The 20316-nt window shown below is 38.6% G+C and overlaps 1 protein-coding gene across 25 annotated transcripts in view; it reads left to right on the top strand.

Moving 5' to 3' along the window:
* Positions 1–20316, top strand: part of ANK2 (ankyrin 2) — a 700765-nt gene that overhangs the window by 533832 nt on the left and 146617 nt on the right. For all 25 annotated transcript variants that reach the window (XM_070371962.1, XM_070371966.1, XM_070371983.1 and 22 more), the window contains one exon: positions 20119–20217. In XM_070371962.1, the coding sequence (XP_070228063.1) occupies positions 20119–20217 (99 nt within the window). The remainder of the gene's footprint in view (positions 1–20118; positions 20218–20316) is intronic.

The following is a 20316-nucleotide window of genomic DNA, read 5'->3' as shown; positions in this document are numbered from 1 at the left end:
TTCTGATTTTGTAACTGGAAACTGTTTGAGCTCAAGTTACAGGATGCTATGAGCGACCTCACACAGTACAGGCTTTTCTCAATTAGTGTAGTTTATAACACCAGGAAGGAAAAGCACTGTCTACTGACAAATCAGAGTCTAGTTTTAGACCTGTAAACGTGCTTAGGTCTAAAACAACCTGATTCTGTACTTACATGATTTAGTAAATATTCACTTGCCGCAGCCAAAAGAAAGATAAGAAGTCTGTTCAATGGCAATGATGATGACTTTATGAACAGAAACTAGTAGTACTAACTGCAAAACCCTTTTGCAGTTAGATCCGTTAAGACATCATCATTTGAAGACATAATAATTATTATTATCTCAGAGACCATGACAAGTGTGGGAGGGCATGCTTCAGAAACACATCCAAAAGCCGGTTGGTTGTTGCTGTGTACGGTTTGAAGCCACTGCATTCAGGAAGGACCATCAGAATGTTTTTGTTCAAAATCTGATTTTTAATGGCAGAATAAGGAATGGATTGGACTTCCCTGGTGGCTCAGAAGGAAAGAATCTGCTTGCAATTCAGGAGACACGAAGTCTATCCCCACGTCAGGAAGATCCCCTGGAGGAGGGCATGGAAACACAGTCCAGGATTCTTGCCTAGAAAATTGCAAGAATAAAGGAGCCTGATGGGCTGCGGTTCATGGAGTTGCAAAGACATGACGAATGACTAACACTTTCACTTTGAAGGAATGAATGGGGCATATTTATATCCACTTATGTGTGAACTTGAAGGGTACATCTTCCCTCAAAATAATTTGGTAAAAATTTTAGCTTTTCTATTTTGAGATCAAAAATTCCATGCACTCAAACTTTTTAAGCAGATCAAACACAGTTTTTGAAGAGAAGGGTTGCTGTTGGTACCTCTAAGTTGCAGTAAGGCAGCCTTTGACTCAAGAGGGATATGTCACGCTCATAGCTTTCAGGAATAGCATGAATCAGCCTTGTCACCTCAGATGCTAATTAGAGTTTATTTCCCTGGAGAACTTGCTCTCCATTCAGTGACAATTCTTGCCCTGACATTTTTGCATCTGAGACCACTCTCCCAAGGAATAGCCTCAGGCATGCTTAGACAACCGGCTTCTGTGTCTTCTCTGTCTCTTGTATGAAATCAAGATTCTAGAGGACAGTCAGCAAGTTTCCTTTTCTCAAAAATATGGCAACTCCATCCATCTTTCACATTTCCCTTATTTCTATGGCTGCCAAAATTCAAGTGTTCAGTGATCACACCCAGCTCATTCTGGGCCCTCCTTATCCCCACTAGATTTCTGCAACCAAAGTTTGTTGATTGAAGGCCTTTATAGCCCTATCTTAACTATAGGTATATATGTTAACTCTATGTGTATATGTAACCTAAAATCCTTTGTGAATATGAATATATTTCAAATTATAAATAGCACTCCAAGGGACACCAAGTCTGAGTACATGACTGAATGGTTTCGCATGTTGTCTACATGAGTTTCTGAATCACTACATTATTCATTCTTTGAGGTTATATCTTAGGCAAGTTGTGAACTACATGTGTAAAGCAGCTGTTAAATATTGAGTATATCACGTGGGGCTGGTTATTTTAATGGATCTATTTTCTTTCTCGGTCTCAACACTGCTTGGAAGCACTGTCTGCTCTAACTCCGTGGCAGCTTTTAAGAGAGCTTAGATAAGGGTAAATCAACACAGATAAAACCCCCTACTTAGTAAGGGAAGAGTTCTGTATTAAGGCTTTTATTGCCCTACTACTCTGTTATTCAAATATTACCAAACCTGTTTATATTGTGGAGTTTTGTTCTAATTTCTGTTGGTGTAATGTGTCTAGCATGATATAAAATGAGATGTTATTTATATCAAACAAAATGAGATGTTATGAGATGTTATTTATATTTATATAAATTGTTATTTATATAACAATTTATATAAAATTGTTAACATTGGATAAGAGGTAAGAATTGCAATGTAAGTCTGACCACTATTGAGTGACTGAGAAAACTTATAGCAAATATTTTGGAAACAAAGAAAAGGAAACTTTTACTTGGGAAAATTAAGAAAAAAATGTTTGAAACCCACTGGGGTTGGGTGTCTGCATGTACTCAACTATATGGTTTAATTTTTATATTAGCTTTCCAAGTACTTTAATTATAAAAATGGCAAAAAGTGACTGGCATTACTGAGCGAAGCAATGATGTCATTTGATTAAATATTTAAATTTTCTGGATACGTGTCTCAGGTAATAAAGAAATGCTACTTGATTGCATTCTATATTTATTAACAAAACTAAGTTTCTTAGTGGCAGCTGTTGACAGGATTATAAGAAATATGGCTTAACATTTGTTGGTCTAAATGAATCATATATTGTTCTGATGTTAGATGTATTTTTAAAAGACTTAGAGCAGCATTTTATTTTCTCAAAGGCAGCTGAGTAGAAATAAGAAAACTATTTAGTAAGCATTAATTTAATATTTTTATATAATGTGCAAGAGAAGTACTTATTACTCCCTTTATACTTATTTTGAGTATTTTAACCTGGTGAGTCAAAATTCTTTGATCCTTATTAGATTTAATCAACCTCAAAATAATAAAACAATAACCAATTAAGTTAGTGCTGCTGCTGCTGCGTCGCTTCAGTCGTGTCCGACTCTGTGCGACCCCATAGACGGCAGCCAACCAGGCTTCCCCTCCCTGGGATTCTCCAGGCAAGGACACTGGAGTGGGTTGCCATTTCCTTCTCCAATGCATGAAAGTGAAAAGTGAAAGTGAAGTTGCTCAGTCGTATCTGACTCTAGCGACCCCATGAACTACAGCCTACCAGGCTCCTCCGCCCATGGGATTTTCTAGGCAAAATTACTGGAGTGGGGTGCCATTGCCTTCTCCGAATTAAGTTAGTACTATAGCTTAATTTGGGGCTTCCCTGGTGGCTCAGACAGTAAAGAATCTGCCTGCAGTGTGGAGACTGAGGTTTGATCGCTGGGTAGGGAGAATACGCTGGAGTAGGGAATGGCTACCCACTTCACTTTCCTTGACTGGAGAATTCCATGGACACAGAAACCTGGCCGGCTATAGTCCATGGGGTTGCAAAGGGCTGGACATGACTAAGACTAATGCTTTAACTTTTCATAGCTTAATCCAGGGCTTCCCAGGTGGCACTAGGTGTAAATAACCCTCTCTGCCAATGAAGGAGAAGTAAGAGACGTGGATTCGATCCCTGGGTGAGGAAGGTCCCCTGAAGAAGAGCATGGCAACAACCCACTCTAGTATTCTTTGCTGGAGAAACCCATGGACAGAGGAGCCTGGTTGAGCTACAGTCCACAGGGTTGTAGGGTTGCCAAAAGTCGGATGTGACTGAAGCAACTTAGCATGCATGCATAGCTTAACTCAAAATAATTATTTCAGTTTTAGGGATTTTACTCTGCTGAGGGAAAATAAAAGCACCCTTCAGTGATTGTTACTGGCTTAATTTTCTCAATCTCTTGGACCTGTACAATAGTCGATATTTTTGCTTTTGGAGGTGACACATTTCTTGATTCAAAGGTTTTGGGTCATTATGAAGCTGCCCCAAAATGCACATTTTTTAAAGCACCTGCTACATATACCAAGTAAATTGTATTACAAACTAAAGTTCTGAACCTAATAATCCATGTTATTCAGCAATTTGAACGTCTAGAAAAGTGTACTTAAAGCCTATGTATCAGATAATTCCACTTAATTTCAGTATTCAAATATTAATTAACTTTATGTTAAATTTTCATCTTTGATGTTTGGGCAATTTTATTACTTCTATAGAGATTAGTTTTACTAAAACATCTGCAAATTTAATTTTAGTTTTTTTATCATTAAAATCATTTTACTACACATGCAACATAAAAACATTTATATAGATTATTATATAAATTTTATGTGATTAGTGAGAAAGCATTTAATCCAGGAGTACATAAATTTGCCATTTCTAACAATAGTTTAAATAAAAGTTAGCATTTATATGTGCAAAAACAGTAATGGGAGAAAACCTACCACTGAATACCTTAGTTTGTATTTGCCATTCACACAGAAATATTTTAAATCCTAGGCTTGGAAGAACAAATTTATTTCCTTACTGAAAATGACCCATTTGCCTTTTTGTAGTTTAACCTCATTCTTAAAAGTCTAATTATATTTTTATTTTTTCAGTTTTATTGAAAAAAAAGTTTCAGTTTTGTTGATCACGTAAGCTTAAGGTGTATAGTGTGATGGTTTGATTTACATATACTTTGAATAGTTACCACATAGTTTCAGCTGACATCCACCTTTTCATATAGACATGATAAAAGGAATAAGAAAGAAAATAAAATTTTTCTCCGTGTGATGAGAACTCACAGGATTTACTGTCTTAACAGCGTCCTGTATACCATACAGTAGTGTTAGCTATAGTCATCTTGTAGATTGCATCCTTATTAATATTTCTATTTCTGTGATATACTTTGTAATACTCCGGATTTCCTGGAATATGCTGTAGTTTAAACCAATGGCAATGTAAGCTTTATTTTAGTGTAGGTGTCTGTATCAACTAGGATGCCTTCAATTGCAAACAAGAAAAAACTTACTTCATATTTGGGTAAATAAAAAAGGGACTTTCTTAGTTTTCATGAGTACAGCGTTCAAATGCAGCCATGCCATGCCTGCTGCTCAGTCACGTTCAGCTCTTTGGGATCCCATGGACTGTAGCCCGCCAGGTTCCTCTGTCCATGGAATTTCCCAGGCAAGAATACTGGAGTGGGGTGCCATTTCCTACTCCAGGGATCTTCCTGATCCAGGAATCCAACCAGCATCTCTTGTACCTCCTGTATTGGCAGGCAGATTCTTTACCACTGTGACACCTGGGAAGCCCTCAATGTTGAAATAGATGAATGCCAAACTCCAGTACTAGATTATTTTTGTTGTTTTCCCCCGCCTCCCCTGCCAGGTATTCATAGCCAAGAGCTCAGATTCACTCTTTCTCTATGCTGTGATTTCTGTAGCTTTATTCTAGACTGGGTTTCCTTGTGGATCTAAGATTAGACCCAGGCATTTTCCTGCTCACGGTTAAAATAAGGGAACTCTGCTCCAGCTTTCCATAAGAGAATCCTGAGTCTGACTGATTGGGCCATCTTAATTCTCTTGGCCAAACTTGAGACACTAATATGTAAGAGAATGAAAAGTGTTGATTGTCTTAAGTCATCTGATACTCTTCCTGGAGCTAGACGATGAGGAGAGAAGTTCAATTTTGTTGGAATTACATGAACTGTGTCAGGAAAGACACAGATATCTAGAGTATCTCTTAGATGGTCTAAAAGGAAACCAGAATGCTTTTTAAAAAAAGTGGAAGGTTTCAACTGTAGCATCCATTAAAACTATGTATTTAAATCAACTGAAAAAAAAAAAAGTAGAAGGATCCTGGGTAGGCATCAACCTACTGCCATATCCTGGGCATTCCATTAAAAAAACTTCATTTGCTTTCTTCAATTTTAAAATGCCATTTACTTTCTCTTAAAATGCATTTGCTTCCTCTATGTTTATTTAAAAATTCATCTTGAGAAAACCCAAGTGTATTTATCCATGTTATGTTGCACGTGAGAAAATGAGGCCCAAGGATGTTGTAACTTTTTCAATAATATCACCACTCTTATTGGTAAAAATAAGCTGTACTGTTTTACAAGAGAAATTCCTTGATTGCAGTATCACAGTTGAAAAAAGTCTAGAGTTACAGGTATGAGATCTATTCAAAGAGGGAAAAAAATAAATAAATGAATAAAAATTCATTTGACTTCTCATTTTTTGTTTGCAAATTCAAGAACATAAACTGTGTAATTATTCAGTAGTGGCTTAACAATGTAATGAGATATCTGTTTACCTTTGTAAAGTATAACATGGAGATGAATGTTTTCAGTATTTTGGAATTCTGTGAGAATGAATAGAACATCACCAGCTACCTTAGCTCCTTTGTAGAATGAACTGGTGCTATGTCACCTGTTAAATTTAAATTTTTAAATGAGAAAGGAGAAAAGCACAAATCTAAGCTCTTGGTAGTTGTCAGGAACTGAGGGTAAACTGTTAGTCAGAAGCTCTTTATTAGGTGCTTACTGTGTACTCAGCAGAGTTCTCATTGCTGTGGAAGATTCTGAACAAGTGTGAGGCAGGAAGCTGCTTTAAAAAGTGTATAGGCTACCTGCAAAGTCCAGGCAAGCACACAAGAAAAGGTGAATAACAGAAGATGGTAGACAGTTTGGTATAACTTGTATGGAACTGGCTATATTATAGAGGGGCTTCCCTGATAGCTCAGATGGTAAAGAATTCCTTTATAATGCAAGAGACCTGGGTTCGATTCCTGGGCTGGGAAGACCCCCCTGGAGAAGGGAATGGCTCCCTCTTCCAGTGTTCTTGCCTGGAGAATCCCATGGACAGAGGAGCCTGGTGGGCTACAGCCCGTGAGGTCACAAGTCAGACACAACTGAGCGACTAACACAACCACATAGAGAGGACGGTTGAAATTGGCTAAATTCTGTTAATGAAAAATTCTCAGAGGACTGAGCCCAGCATTGAGAAGGAGCTAAGGGCTGCAGAGGGGAAACTGAAACAGAAGACTTTCCCCATGGGAAGATTAATTACAGCAGTGGCAGAAGGTACAGTTGAGCTTGGTGAGTGTAGACACACTGATGAGAGGCTGGTCTGGAATGACGCTCTATTACGCATTGAAGGTTTGTTCTTAATATGACAGTGGGTGAGGACAGAAAAGGTCTTTGTCCTTAGCTGTGGTCTTTGATTATGGTCAGTAAGATGACAGCCTTACTGTGCAAGAAAGTGTTGAATATAGTTTTAAAGAAATTGGCTCAGGTTGATGTATAAGGTGTACTGGAGTGAGTAACTTGAAATATGTAAAATAAGTCATATACTTTCATGGTAATTTATCCATGAGAAGGTGACAAGAGTGGTTGTAGGAATCCAGTATTTTCAGTTGTGTTTCTGATTACTGGCAAAATCCAGACATCATATAATACTGTCTGTTAAATTTGCTGCTAAAAACATGGCGGATTAGTGTAATAGGAAGAACATGAGCTCTAGAATTAGTTATACGTGGGTTCAGATCCCAGCTCCATGTTGTAAGTGGTGTGAAAATGTAGGCACCCTTCTTTTGTTTTAAGTCTTTTTGATGTGGACTATTTAAAAAGTCTGTATTCAATTTGTTACAGTATTGCTTCTGTTTTTTCTTTCTTTTTTTTCTTTTTGGCCATGAGGCATGTAGGACCTTAGCTCCTGAACCAGGGGTTGAACCCACAAGCCCTGTATTGGAAGGTGAAGCCTTACCCATTGGACCACCAGGGAAATCCCTAGTCATGCTTCTTAATCCCTGTGAATATTAATTTCTTTGAGTCATATAGAGATATATGACTTACTGCACTCGGCTCTTAGGGTTAAATAGCAAATGTAAAGTATGTAGCCTTCTCTCTCCTCACACCCCCTACCCTAAATTTCTTAGTCACTGGAAATAAAGACTGGAAGAATTCTTATGCCTAAGAGTGCACTTGGACATTCTTCATCAAGCATCATTTCTAATGCTGTCACCTCTAGTGAAGAGTCTAAGAGAAGGCTCGTTGTCCGATTACTAGAGAAAAGTCTGTTCTCTGAGGCAATGGAATTCTGGTTGAAGGGGACAGCTGAGGGGAGAGGAAGGAGCACTGTATTTGGAGTCGTTCAGGGTTCAGACCCTGATCGTACCGCTTGTGCTGTGCCCTTGGGTGAACTGACTGTGCACTATGATCTTTTTAAAAATGTTTATTTATTTGGCAGCATGTGCTATCTGTGTTGCATCAGGTAGGATCTTTTGTTGCAGTACACAGACTCTCTAGTTATGCTGCTCAGGCTTCGTGGCTCCAAGGCGTGTGGGATCTTAGTTCCCTGGTTTGGAATCAAACCCGTGTCCCTTTCAGTGCAAGGCAGATTCTTAACCACTTGACCAGCAAGGAAGCCCCAGCCAATGTCTTAAATGACCTTAATAACATAGGGTGGGGATGAAACACGACGACATAGCAAACACTTCATAAGGTTTAACCTTCCTAGAAACATTTAGTATTAATCGTTTAGTGTCATGTAATAGTTTAGCTATAATCCTTTAAAGAGGACCTTTGGAGAAAAGATGGTTATAATAACATATAATATCCTAACCCTTGTAAGGAATTGTCATGTTTAGATTATCTGAGAAAATTTATATGACATTTTAATTAATAAAATGCCTTCTTAACTACTAAGCAAGTGTATAATTGTATCTTTTGTTCTTTTGCCCTAAGCACACCCCCGAAGTACACAAAGTAGCCTTTATTTTTGTGACTGCAGTTAGTACTCATTGGCTTTTTACATCCTTTGCAGCTGTGCATTTACGGTATATTTAGGCAAATAATTTGAATCATCCTGACTTTAAACTATGTGATAATTTGGGGATGCTTTCTAACCTTATCCCTCATAATGCTAATTCAAAAGAAGAAGATGATGCATAGTATTTGGAATAGAAACTAGAGGAGTAATTCCTAACCAGTGCTAACTGGTATATGACAGAGCCTCTGAGCACGTCATAGCTGAGGCTGCGGAATAATTCTGCTCTGTGAAAAAGCTAAATGTTGATAGTGACCTTCCTGCAAAAGACTGAAGGTTTCATCAAAAAGGAAATTCTACTTTTGCTGAGTTCAAACCCAGAGTTATTTACGTGCTCAGTCGTGTCTGACTCTTTGTGTCCCCATAGACTGGAGCCCGCCAGGCTCCTCTGTCTGTGGAGTTTTCCAAGCAAGAATACAGCAGGGTTGTCATTTCCTTCTCCAGGGAATCTTTCCTACCCAGGGATAGAACCCAGGTCTGCCGACTCTGACGACTCCTGCACTGGCAGGTGGATTCTTTACCACTAGCGCCACTTGGGAAGCCCAGAGCCATTTATAACCATTACCATTTTCTACTTTTAGGACTGATTGTGTAACTTGTTGATGAGCTTTCCAGTAGATATGGAGAGTATATATAATGTTTTATCCACTGGCAAATGACACAGGGAATTAAGAGTATTATAAATATTTAAAGCTGCAGTTTTCAAACTCTGAAATATAGATTGCTCCATCTAAGCAAATATATGCAAACTGCCTACTCACTCATTTCTTCTTCTTATTGCAAAGACTGTATCATTTTTAATTGTAGAATGCTAAAGGAAAAGTAACACGTTACTATGAAATTATGCTGCTCTGTCTTCTGTGTTTTCAAACAGTGATAACTCATAAAACTCACTATTCTACTAGGAGGAACCCTGATGTACCTCCTTGGAACACAACAGTTTATAAACGATTGTCCTGGTAGTCTGCAAATAAGGAAGACATTGTTGAACAGTTGTAACTCTCTCAACATCAAACAGAAGACCCCTGTTTATTTAATATTTTATTTTCAAAGTTTTTAGGTTAGATAGCATTTGAAGAAAGTTATATGATTAGAAAATTTGAAAAAACAAAACAAAACAAAATTAGGATCTGAATTTCTTTTGTAAACAGAAAGGGAGTAGTTTAGCGTAAGAGTGGTAAGAGACGTGGTCGGCAAGGTGGGCCATGGCCCGATCATATATGGCTTTGTTGGACGTTGCGTCAGTTAGTTATTGCTATGCAACAAATTATCCCAAAACGTGGTGGCCTAAAACAGTAATAAACACATGTTATTCATTAGGAATTCATTAGTAGCTTAACTGTGAAATTATGGCTCAGAGTCTCTTATGAGGCTGTAGTGAAGAGGCTGACCAGGGCTTTCCTGAGGCTGGAGGATTCACTCCCAAGATAGCTTTCTATCACATGGTTGACAAGTCGGTGCTAACTGTTGGTGAGAAGTTTCAGTTCTTTCTCTTGTGAGTCTCTCCACAGGCTGTCTGAACGTTAACACGACCTGGCAGCTCATTTCCTTCAGAGCAGACAACCTGAGAGAGACCTAGTAATAGGATAGGGACTTTAAACCGTAGCCCCAGGACTCAAACATCTCAGTTCCACCATAATCAGTGCATTGGAAACGAAGTTCTAAGTTGGCCCACACTTGAGGGAAAGAGAATTACGCTCCACCTTTTGAAGGGAGGAGTGTCAAAGAATTTGCAGACACGTTTTATTTTTGTGTATGAATTTAAAATTTTTCTTTATATTTTTATTTTTCAAGATACCGTTGCCAATAACACAGTTCTTTTCCAGAATTCTGTCGTGATATATTCATAAGATTTGAGCTTTTAGACATATGCAGTGCTCTTTTTTGGTAAATTTTTATTTTATATTGGAGAATACTTGATTGATTTACAGTGCTGTGTTAGTTTCAGTTGTACAGCAAAGTGATTCCGTTATGCATATACCTATGTCTATTCTTTTTGAGGATTTTCATATACATACCACTATATATAAAATAGATAATAAGAACCTACTTTACAGCATAAGAAGCTCTGCTCAATATTCTGTAATAAACTTTATGGGAAAAGAATAGGCAGACATATTTTAAAACCAGGACAGACATAAAAAAATCTTGGGTCCTATTCCACTTTACTGATTCATCCATTGTTAAGCATTGTTATGGGTACAGATGAGGCCTCCCAGGGAGGGTGACACTTGTGTCAGGGCTTGGAAGATGAGAAGGAAAGGGTTAGAGATCCTGAGCATCTTTGCCTCTACTGTGCCATTTATTTCCAACTGACCTCCTGTTCCAGGCTTCCCAGGTGGCTCAGAGGTAAAGAATCTGCCTGCCAATGCAGGAGATGTGGGTTCGATCCCTGGGTTGGGAAGATCCCCTGGAGAAGGGAACGGCAAGCCACTCCAGTTTTCTTGTCTGAGAAGTCTCATGCACAGGTAAAGAATCTGCCTGCCAATGCAGGAGATGTGGGTTCGATCCCTGGGTTGGGAAGATCCCCTGGAGAAGGGAACGGCAACCCACTCCAGTTTTCTTGTCTGAGAAGTCTCATACACAGCCCATGTAGTCTCATGGGCTACAGTCCTTGGGATCACAAAGAGTTGGATATGACTTATCAGCTAAACAACAGCAAACCTTCTGGTCTCTGCTTAACCTCTTTCGCTGCCCCGTCCACTTGAAAGTTCACTCAGTCTCCAGGTTAAAATTTCCTCATTGTAAAATGATGAGTCTCCTTTTAGATATAACATTTTCATCTAGAAAAATAGGACCTTTTTTTAATCATTGAAATATACTTAATTTTAGCAGCATAGTGCTGAAATTAAGAACTAATAAAATGATAATGAGCAGTTATAAAGAAATTAATTTGTACACCATCTGAAGTTTCCACAATCATTTTCTACTCTTTTAGCTCACTCTTGATTTATAAAATTACCTGAAGCATATCTTTAGCTGGGTAGTAATATGCTAAATGTGAATTGCCGTTTTCTGTTAGAAGCCTAAGAGATCTTTGAATTTTTCCTTTTAATTTTTAGACCTGTAAGAATCTTGACTTTTCACAGAAAAACCACATCTCTTGAGAGATAGAGAAAATGAAACAAGAAAAAAAAAAGCTGCAAAGAATGTTTCATTTTCTCTGGATCTACCCTCTTGATTTCATTAGTTCCTGATTTCCTCTCAGATCTGTGTGCTTAGGCCAATGATACCATTTTTCAGTGTTAATTGCTCACTCTTTAGTGCTCTGAGAGCATTTTATTCATGTTTCTCTGTTGGTAATTATAATGTGTCTTGTGCTATGATTCTGTATATGTGTAGTAATCAATGAATTCTGTTGCATTTTCTGCTCTTGAGGGCAGGAACAATATTATATTCATAATTGTTACTCTCAAAGTACCTAGTCCAGTGCTAAAGTGAAAAACTTTAGAACAAATCTGGTGCTGTTAAAAAAGACCTTTTTTTTGAACTTTTCATTATTGTAAAAATTATTTTGATCTGAGAAGATAACTGGACTTACTTTGTTAATCACTTCTGAATATGTATAACCTTTAAATCATTATGTTGTGCACCTGAAGCTAATATAATATGTCAATTATATCTAATTAAAAAATACCTATTGAATTGAATGGTAACGTTGACTCTTACGTTAAGATAAAAGTGATTTTGTATGATCAACCATTTCAAATCATCCAACGGATAAATCTTAATTTGTGTAATAGAAGAATAAGGTTATATGTTCTGGCACAATTAAGTCTGAAAAGTTAAGATTTGTTAAAAATTGGTGATAATAATAGCTCTTAGAGTTTTGGTCCTTATCTAAAACTTTGATTCTAATCCATTCATTACTTTTCATACTCACATTATCTGTTGCTGTATAATTTCTTTGAAATGACATATAGATAGCATTAGATTGATTGCATTAAAATGTTCCCAAAACTGCAATAAATCTACGTTTGATAGGAAAATTATTAGCTCATGTTAATTCAATTTTCCAAAATAATCCAATTACCAAAAAAGTTTCTCTCCAATGACTAAAACCTCATTACTGGTTTATAGTTATATCACTAACGAAAGTAGGAAAAATATTTTTGGTAATATTGCAAGTGTTTGAATTCTCCAAAATATAATTTCTGGATTTGAAGAAAAGTCTTTTAACTTTTCAATAAATCTGAGAAATGTTATAATGACTAATAAATCATGCATACTGAAACCACTTCCAATCTTTAAGTGGCATATAAATACATATAAATAGTTAATGACAGTTCAAAATCCCCAAATCATATTAAATATTTCTAATCCTCATTTCTCATCTGAATTATTACAAAAATCTTCTTTCTACTCTTCCAGACTCTTCTCTGACCACTTTCTAATTCATCCTCCCCATTCTGCAACTTAATCTCTTTAAAATGCAAATGTGAATATGTCAGACCCCTGCTTAAAACCCTTTGTGTGTGCATGCAAAGTCACTTCATTCATCTATGTGACATTATGGACTGTAGCCCACTAGGCTCCTTTGTCTGGGATTGTCCAGGCAAGATTACTAGAGCGGTTTGCCATGCTCTCCTCCAGAGGATTTTCCCAACCCGGGATCCAACATGCGTCTCTTAATGTCTCTTGCACTGGCAAGAAGATTCTTTACTACTAGCGCCATCTAGGAAGCCCTAAAACCCTTCAGTGACTCCCAAGACTTAAGAATAAAATTCAGATGCCTTTGAGTGATGAATGGGTGCTGATCCCTGCCTGTCTCAGCCTGTTCTCGCCTGTCACAGTGAATTTTCTGGAAATCCCTATATGGTCAGGATTTTCTCTTCTCATGGGCTTTCCTCTGTTTGGAAAACCTTCTCTACTTCTATGCCTAAATTCTGTGTGTTTTAGCTTGAAAAGTCACTGAAAGTGATCTTGCTCAGTTGTGTCCGACTCTCTGCTACCCCATGGACTGTAACCTACCAGGCTTCTCCGTCCATGGGATTCTCCAACAAGAGTACTGAAGTGGGTTGCCATTTCCTTCTCCAGGGGATCTTCCCAACCGAGGAATTGAACCCGGGTCTCCCGCATTCCAGGCAGACGCTTTAACCTCTGAGCCACAAGCCAAATCACTCCCAATGTCTTCCAAGTGTCACTCCCAGAGTTTCCTTCAGATATAATTTTTTTATTCAGTTGACTTCTATGTCCCTTTATGTTCTCCTTGTATCCAACACATAATTTTTTTTAAAAGAAACTTAACTAGATATGTGCTCACTGAATTGTAATACTGTTGTTTGCTTACTTGTCCATCTCAGCTTCTGGACCATGAGCTCCTCATAAACAGGGAGCTTTCATTTCTGAATCACTGGAGCTGAGCACAATGCCTGGCAGTGAAGTTACCAAACACAGTTTTGTTTAGTGAATAAATATAAATGAATGGCAAATAATTAATAATTGCTATGGAGAGGAACAGCATTCAAAATATTTAATAACCACTTGGTAGAGGCTGCTGTTGGTCACCTTGGAACTACTCTGACAACAAATATTTAATTTGTTGTATTTATTTATTTTAAAATATGTATTTATTTCTTTGTCTGTGCCAGGTCTTAGTTGCGGCATGCAGGATCTTTAGTTGTGGCATGTGGGATCTAGTTCCCTGACCAGGGATTGAACCCAGGCCCCCCTGTATTGGGAACGTGCAGTTTTAACCACTGGACCACCAGGGAAGTCCCTCTGACTTTTTGATACCAACAAGGAGGAAATATCAAATGTATATTTTGATGCCTACATGCAGTCAGACTATTACAGGAAAACATGGAGACATAATTTATTGGAAAGTACTTGTATACATGGACACAGGAGCCATTAATCCTGTGTTGAGGACCTATCAATGTAGGAAGATAAAAGCTTCCCTATAAAACTGACAATGGTGTTAAAGTGTTGCCATGCCCTTTCCCAGTTACCCAGATGTGTTTCATATTGTCTGGTAGACTAATTCTTACTAAATAGCATCAGTAAGTGAAGGAAGGATAATTTCCAACATCTTTAGCACCTGTAGTAAATCTTTACTGCCTTCCTACTTCACACATTTAGTAACAGTAAATAGCTCCCCTTCCTTCTTAGCAAAGATGATGTCTTAGCTCATGTGTCCTTCATCTTTTCCATACACTGTCTCAAATATTGCAAAAGCTGATTAATCCCACATTTCAATTTCTGTCCCCTGCCATCCCAAACCAAGGCATCTGTGGTCACCAGAGTGACCTGTCCAAAATGCAGATGTGATCCCTGCCAAAAGCCATGTCGTTTTCTGCATTGCCTAAAGGTAGTTTAAAAACAATTTTTTTTCTTTAAAGCATGTGTATTGATTTCATATCTGGATACTCCACTTCAGGGGAGGCAGGGTAGTCCCTAGGGTTTCGTATAAGTTTCACAGGAGATTCTATCACACAGCCAGGCTGAGAATCACACATCCAGAGGATCAGGTCCTTTATAGGGAAGAAGGCTCTCCATGGACTGCCTCCTGCCTGTTGCTTCCAGCTCACTTAATACCTGTGAGATTTTGGCAAGGTTACCTAATACTTGAGCCCCAGCTGCCTTATTGCAAATGGGGATAATAATACCAGTGTTACAGCACAATTTTAAATATTCAAGATAGTATTGGGCCTTTTAATTTATCACCTGATAAAAACCTGAACTGAGACTCTTAATAATTACTCCAAGATACTATTCATAACTTAGACCATCCCAGACAACTGAGACATGTGGTCATAGTAATTTGAAGCCATATATTCAAAGCATTTCTCACAGTGAATGATATATAGCGTGTGTTCAGTAAATCATTTTTATTTTCATTGTTCTTCACATTGGCATCCCGCACTCTGCTGGAAGCCCTTGCATGCCGAGGTTGGGGCACAAAGAGCAAATGGTCATCAGGGTGCTCCCTAACTAAGATCCTGGACATTTGTCACTGCCTTTCCCCCCTAGACACTATACACTGTCACCGTTGATATTTCTCTGTTTTTAGATTTTGCCTTTTCTTGTCTATTATTCTAGTCTACCATTAACGCTTACAGGGCCCAAGACAAGAGTGCAAAAGAGGTCCACTCATAGCATATTTTTAAATTAAAAGTTATGTATCAAGCTAATACATTATCAAATCCTGCTACCTTGGGTTTCCCCAGGGGCTTAGCAGTAAAAAATCCGCCTGTGATGCAGAAGATGCAGGAGACATGGGTTCAATCCCTGGGTCAAGAAGATCCCCCAGAGGAGGGCATGGCAACCCACTCCAGTATTCTTGCCTGGAGAATCCCATGGACAGAGGAGCCTGGCAGACTACAGTTCATAGGGTTGCAAAGAGTTGGACATGACTGAAGAAACTGAACATGCACACATCCTCCTATATTCATAAATATATCTTTCTAGCAATATGATAGGTCCGAATTTAGACTTCTTAAAAACCCTGGAGTTCATTCTTTGCAGGATTGGGACTGATTCTGGACTCTGGCCCCTTCCCCTTCCTCACCCTAGGCTCCATCCATACCACAGGAACATCATGTATAAAGGTGTAGACACCTCAGCTTATACATTCAGGCTCTGTTCATCTGTTACTTGCACTCTTCCTCACAAAAACATCTAGTAGTGTGTGTTAGACTCCTGTTGCTGCTGTAACAGTTATCACAAATTCAGTGACTTAACACAATTCATTCTTTGTATATTAACACACGTGTATGCAATCTAGAAAGATGGTGCTGATGAACCTATTTGCAGGGCAGCAATGGAGTTGCTTTTAGAAAAGGCAGAGGAACCAGAGATCAAATTGCCAACATCCACTGGATCATCAAAAATGCAAGAGAGTTCCAGAAAAGCATTTATTTCTGCTTTATTGACTATGCCAAAGTCTTTGACTGTGTGGATCACAATAAACTGTAGAAAATTCTGAAAGAGATGGGAATACCAGACCACCTGACCTGCCTCTTGAGAAACCTGTATGCAGGTCAGGAAGCAAAGTTAGAACTGGACACAGAACAATAGACTGGTTCCAAATAGGAAAAGGAGTATGTCAAGGCTGTATATTGTCACCCTGCTTATTTAACTTATATGCAGAGTACATCATGAGAAATGCTGGGCTAGAAGAAGCATAAGCTGGAATCAAGATTGCCAGGAGAAATATCAGTAACCTCAGATATGCAGAAGACACCACCCTTATGGCAGAAAGTGAAGAGGAACTTGAAAGCCTCTTGATGAAAGTGAAAGAGGAGAGTGAAAAAGTTGGCTTAAAGCTCAACATTCAGAAAACTAAGATCATGGCATCTGGTCCCATCACTTCATGGCAAATAGATGGGGAAACAGTGGAAACAGAGTCAGACTTTATTTTTGGGGGCTCCAAAATCACTGCAGATGGTGACTGCAGCCATGAAATTAAAAGAGGCTTAGTCCTTGGAAGGAAAGTTATGACCAACCTAGATAGCATATTGAAAAGCAGAGACAGTACTTTGCCAACAAAGGTCAAGTCAAGGCTATGGTTTTTCCAGTGTTCATGTATGGATGTGAGAGTTGGACTGTGAAGAAAGCTGAGCGCCAAAGAATTGATGCTTTTGAACTGTGGTGTTGGAGAAGACTCTTGAGAGTCTCTTGGACTGCAAGGAGATCCAACCAGTCCATCCTAAAGGAGACCGGTCCTGGGTGTTCATTGGAAGGACTGATGCTGAGGCTGAAACTCCAATACTTTAGCCACCTCATGAGAAGAGTTGACTCATTGGAAAAGACTCTGATGCTGGGAGGGATTGGGGGCAGGAGGAGAAGGGGACAACAGAGGATGAGGTGGCTGGATGGCATCACCGACTCGATGCACATGAGTTTGAGTGAACTCTGGGAGTTGGTGATGGACAGGGAGGCCTGGCGTGCTGCAATTCATGGGGTTGCAGAGTCGGACATGACTGAGCCACTGAACTGAACTGACTGAACTGAATGGAGTTGCAGACATAGAGAATAAACTTGTGAACACAGTAGGAAGGAAGGAGAGGATAGCATGAAAACGTATACATTACCATATGTAAAATAGATGACCAGTGGGATTTGCTGTATGTCTCAGTGAGCCCAAACCAGTGCTCTGCGACAACCTAAAGGGGTGGGATGGGATGGAAGGAGGGAGGGAGGTTCAAGAGGGATGGAATATAAGTATACCTAAGGCTGATTCATGTTGATGTATGGCGGAAAGCAACACAATGTTATAAAGCATCCTTCAATGAAAAATGTCAAAGTGTAGTAAAAAAAAAAACCCACAACTTATTCTTTTATTAGTCTTTTATAATTTTAGAAGTCTGAAGTCCAAAATCAGTCCTAATCACAGGGTTAATGCCAAGGTGCTGGCACTGCTGATTCCTACTGAGTGTTCTGAATAAATCTCTCCTTTCTGACCTACTGCCTCCCTCTTGTAAAAACCTTCTGTGATTACATCAAGCCCACCTGGGTAATTCAGGTTACTCTCCTCATCTCAAAATCTTTAACTTAATCACATCTGCAAGATTCCTTTTACCATTATAGGTAGCATTTCCACGTTCTGGGGATTAGGATGTGCACATATTGAGGACCATTTTTCAACCCTGCAGGGTGTGCATGCCAGTGGACCCTTGAGTGGATGATCCCAAGGAAGCAGTCTGAGCAGCGCTGAGGCACGCTTGGGGCTGCATGGGATGGAACTCTGGGTGGCGGCATGTCTGATGTGTGATCTGAGGGCAGGGGAGCTGCAGGATCAGAGAGGGCATGTCCCCTTAGCCCTCTGGATCCCTTACCCTCCTCAGCTAGAGGAGGTCCCTTTAAAGTCCACGACCCAAGACAGAAGCCTAAGGATGGCCCGTGGCTCCTTCCCCCTGCCATCTGGCAGCCACGGTCTATTTACCTTTCTCCTGATCCACATACAAGGTTCTGAGGGAAACATGTAAGCAAATTATTTTATTCTGTTCCAAGTTCTTTTTTTCTTTTTGCATCTCTGCCTTTTACTTGTCGTGAAAGAGCCCCAGTCTGCACCCACTCATTGTTTGTAACCATCCTCACTGGCTTTCCCTTCCTTTGAATTGCTAATTCTATCCTTCCGCCACCTCTTCAGTTCTTAAAATACACTAGATTTCACCTGTTTTCTGTGTTTTTTAAAAATATGCCCTCCAGCTAGCAAGTTATTCCTGAATCCTACAAAACTGTTAGTTCATTCCTCTTGTAATATTTCTTTGTTTTAAAATTTTCACCACCATTTGAAACCTACAATTTTTCTTTGGTAATCAAATTTTAAATAACTTTTCTTATTCCACTTGTATTTGTGCATGCGTGCTCAGTTGCTCAGTCATGTCTGACTCTTTGTGACCCAGTGGACTGTGTGTGGCCTGCCAGGCTCCTCTGTCCATGGGATTTCCCAGGCAAAAATACTGGAGTGCGTTGCCATGCCCTCCTCCAAGGGATCTTTCCACCCAGGGATCAAACCCATGTCTCCTGCATTGGCAGATGGGTCTTTACCACTGAGCCACCTGGGAAGCCCATTCTACTCATACCCTTGTGTGTTTGTATTTTGCTGTGTCCTGACCATTTTCAATAACATTTCCACACTTATACAATGTATACGGAAGAATTTTTCAGAAAAGCCATTTTTCTTTCCTTGTAAGTTTTTGAAACTCCCTGAAGTTTCATCTGTATTTCTACTTATTCTCATTAATGCATTCAAGTTCTCAGGGAACCAACTGTGTTTAAGATTCTGACATAATTTTGAGAGAATGTTGAGTTTTGATAGTTTATGAATTATTTCATGTGTTTTTAAAAATAAAGCTTTATGAGTTTTTACCTTAATAAAATATTACATATTGCAAAGGTTCTAATGAAAAGAAAATTTGCCAGTTTAAACTTAGTTTCAAACTCATCTATAAAATGTAAATGCTTTGAAAAACTATGACTACATGATATTGTCATATTGCTGTGGAATGTTCTCCAGGAGGGCAGATGTCTGTCTTGTTTGTCATCATTTCCCAGCAATGGCCCAGCTTTGGGGCCATCCAGTGCTTGGATTTTTGTAAATAATTGAGTAAATGAATATGAGAATTAACAAATAATAGAATTTCAGAATGGATTTTAAAAAGTAAAGAGGGTTCAGTATAAATCATGCTACCTCAGTCAGAACATTGAAATACAGATTTTTAAATTTTCAATCAGATCTATAATTTCTCCCAGCCTATTTTGATATGAGTAATATTTTATACCTTTAAGAGTATTAAAATGTGTATATTCAAGATAAGGATCATCTGTTTAAATGGCTTATGAATTGATAAATACAGGAGATATTACATTAACATTACTTTATATAGATAGTATATGTAATGAGAATTCTATATATTATAGAATTATATAGATATTTAGATACTAAATATCTTTAGTTTTAAAACAGTGTTGAGTGATAAGAAATGAATCTCTGATACTGAAGTGAAGGCAGGAAATGAGGGGGATATTTCTTCCATTTCTCCTCCTTTGAAATATCTCAGGTGGGAATTGGTTAACTTTGATTTTGTCTAATTTTATGATGGTAAATGCAGGTATGACTTCTTCAGTGTGAAGGTACGTTATTTGTTTCAACATTTCAAAATTTTTCTTCATAATATTCATTCTTTCCTTGTCTTATATTCTTCCCTGGTTTAAACTTGTCAAATGATTGAAGATACCTGTTTTACTGTCTGTCCTCAGAATGGCTTCACTCCTTTATACATGGCTGCCCAAGAGAATCACATTGATGTTGTAAAATATTTGCTGGAAAATGGAGCTAATCAGAGCACCGCTACTGAGGTAAGACTGTCAGCTCTAAAGACTTGAATGTTTTTGACTTAATGTCCATTTTCTTCGTATCTAGCTGTAAAAGGTCTCCATTATCTTTATTTTAGGAAT

This window comes from Bos mutus, chromosome 6 (genome assembly GCF_027580195.1).
Source record: "Bos mutus isolate GX-2022 chromosome 6, NWIPB_WYAK_1.1, whole genome shotgun sequence".
NCBI classification, from domain to species: Eukaryota; Metazoa; Chordata; class Mammalia; order Artiodactyla; family Bovidae; genus Bos; species Bos mutus.
The sequence above is the reverse complement of the archived record's forward strand: the minus strand, read 5'-3'. Positions and strand labels throughout refer to the sequence as shown.